The 1,111-nt window shown below is 60.7% G+C and overlaps 1 protein-coding gene across 3 annotated transcripts in view; it reads left to right on the plus strand.

Moving 5' to 3' along the window:
- AVIL (advillin) overlaps nucleotides 1–1,111 on the plus strand; it is a 4,343-nt gene that overhangs the window by 2,171 nt on the left and 1,061 nt on the right. For 2 of the 3 annotated variants that reach the window (XM_012732477.1, XM_012732479.1), the window contains exon 3: nucleotides 721–789. The exons of the other annotated variant lie outside the window; for it this stretch is intronic. In XM_012732477.1, the coding sequence (XP_012587931.1) occupies nucleotides 721–789 (69 nt within the window). The remainder of the gene's footprint in view (nucleotides 1–720; nucleotides 790–1,111) is intronic. 3 annotated transcript variants of the gene reach the window in all.

Genomic DNA, 1,111 nt, shown 5'->3' on the forward strand with positions numbered 1-1,111 from the left:
TTCAACTGCGACTGCAGCTCAGCATCTGCCAGACTGGCTCCCCCGGGTGCCCCGCCTGGCTGAGTCAGCCTCCCCGAGAGGGGCCCCAAATCTGAGCAGCTAGGTCCCCGGCGTGAGCAGTGTGCAGAAAGTGCGGCCGGTACACCGGCTTGCTGAGCTCGGGGCAGGGCAGGCCCTGGGCGCAGCGAGAGGCTGGAGGCGGCCACCGATGGGGGCGGGGCGGGGCGGGGGCTCTCCTGGCCCTCCCGTGCCTGCGTTGTCTGGTCTGGAGGTGCACGGCTGCTCGGGGCGCAGGTCAAGCTCAGTGCCTGCCGGCCTGCCTGGCCCAGAGGCGGGCTTTCACTTCTGCTCATCCCTGAGTGTCTCTGACCCGCTCTTTCGCCACCAGAGTGGAAAGTATGTCTGAGCTGCTCCTCGCTGACAAGCAACAGCTCGCTCTGGTTTCGTTTTAAAGACTTACTACTTATGTAAACAGAGCTGGGGTACAGGCCAGAGGTGCAGGGGTGCAGGTGAGAGGCTTCCCCAGCGACAGAGTGGGGAACACAACAGGCAGACTCACTGAAACACACTGCAGAGGGGAGCAGCGGGGAGCCAGGAGGGGGCTGCTGCGCCCTGGGGCCCCTCCCTGGCTGGGGGTGAACTTGGGCCAAGGAGGCTGCTGACAGCTTCGCGGTGCTGCGCCACCACAGAGGCCCCTTTCTGTTTTCTCTCTTCTTGTAGGGAGGAAAATCATATGAGCAGTTAAAAGCAGAGCTGGGGGACGCCACCGCTATCATGAGAATCACCTCTGTGAGTGGGGTTTGTTCTCGCAGAAGCCAGCCACTCGGCACCCCGAGCCAAGGAGAAACCAGAAACCTAAGCTGCCACACAGGAGAAAGTCCCCCGAGGGCCACGCTAGCGATCCAGTCTGATACCGAGATTGTTTTAATCCCTGGAAACGCAAGTTTTAGGGCCATGATTGACTGCCCCCCCCACCACCATTTAGAGGAGACTTGCTGTTCAGACAAAAACTCATTTGATCATTCAGCTCCCCAGGTCACCTGGACAGTAATGTCCTGCAGCGTTTTTCAGAAATAAGCAGCCTCTGGCCCCAGGGCGATGCGTCACCTTC

This window comes from Condylura cristata, unplaced genomic scaffold, assembly GCF_000260355.1.
Source record: "Condylura cristata isolate star-nosed mole 26May11 unplaced genomic scaffold, ConCri1.0 scaffold00034, whole genome shotgun sequence".
In the NCBI taxonomy this organism is placed as follows: Eukaryota; Metazoa; Chordata; class Mammalia; order Eulipotyphla; family Talpidae; genus Condylura; species Condylura cristata.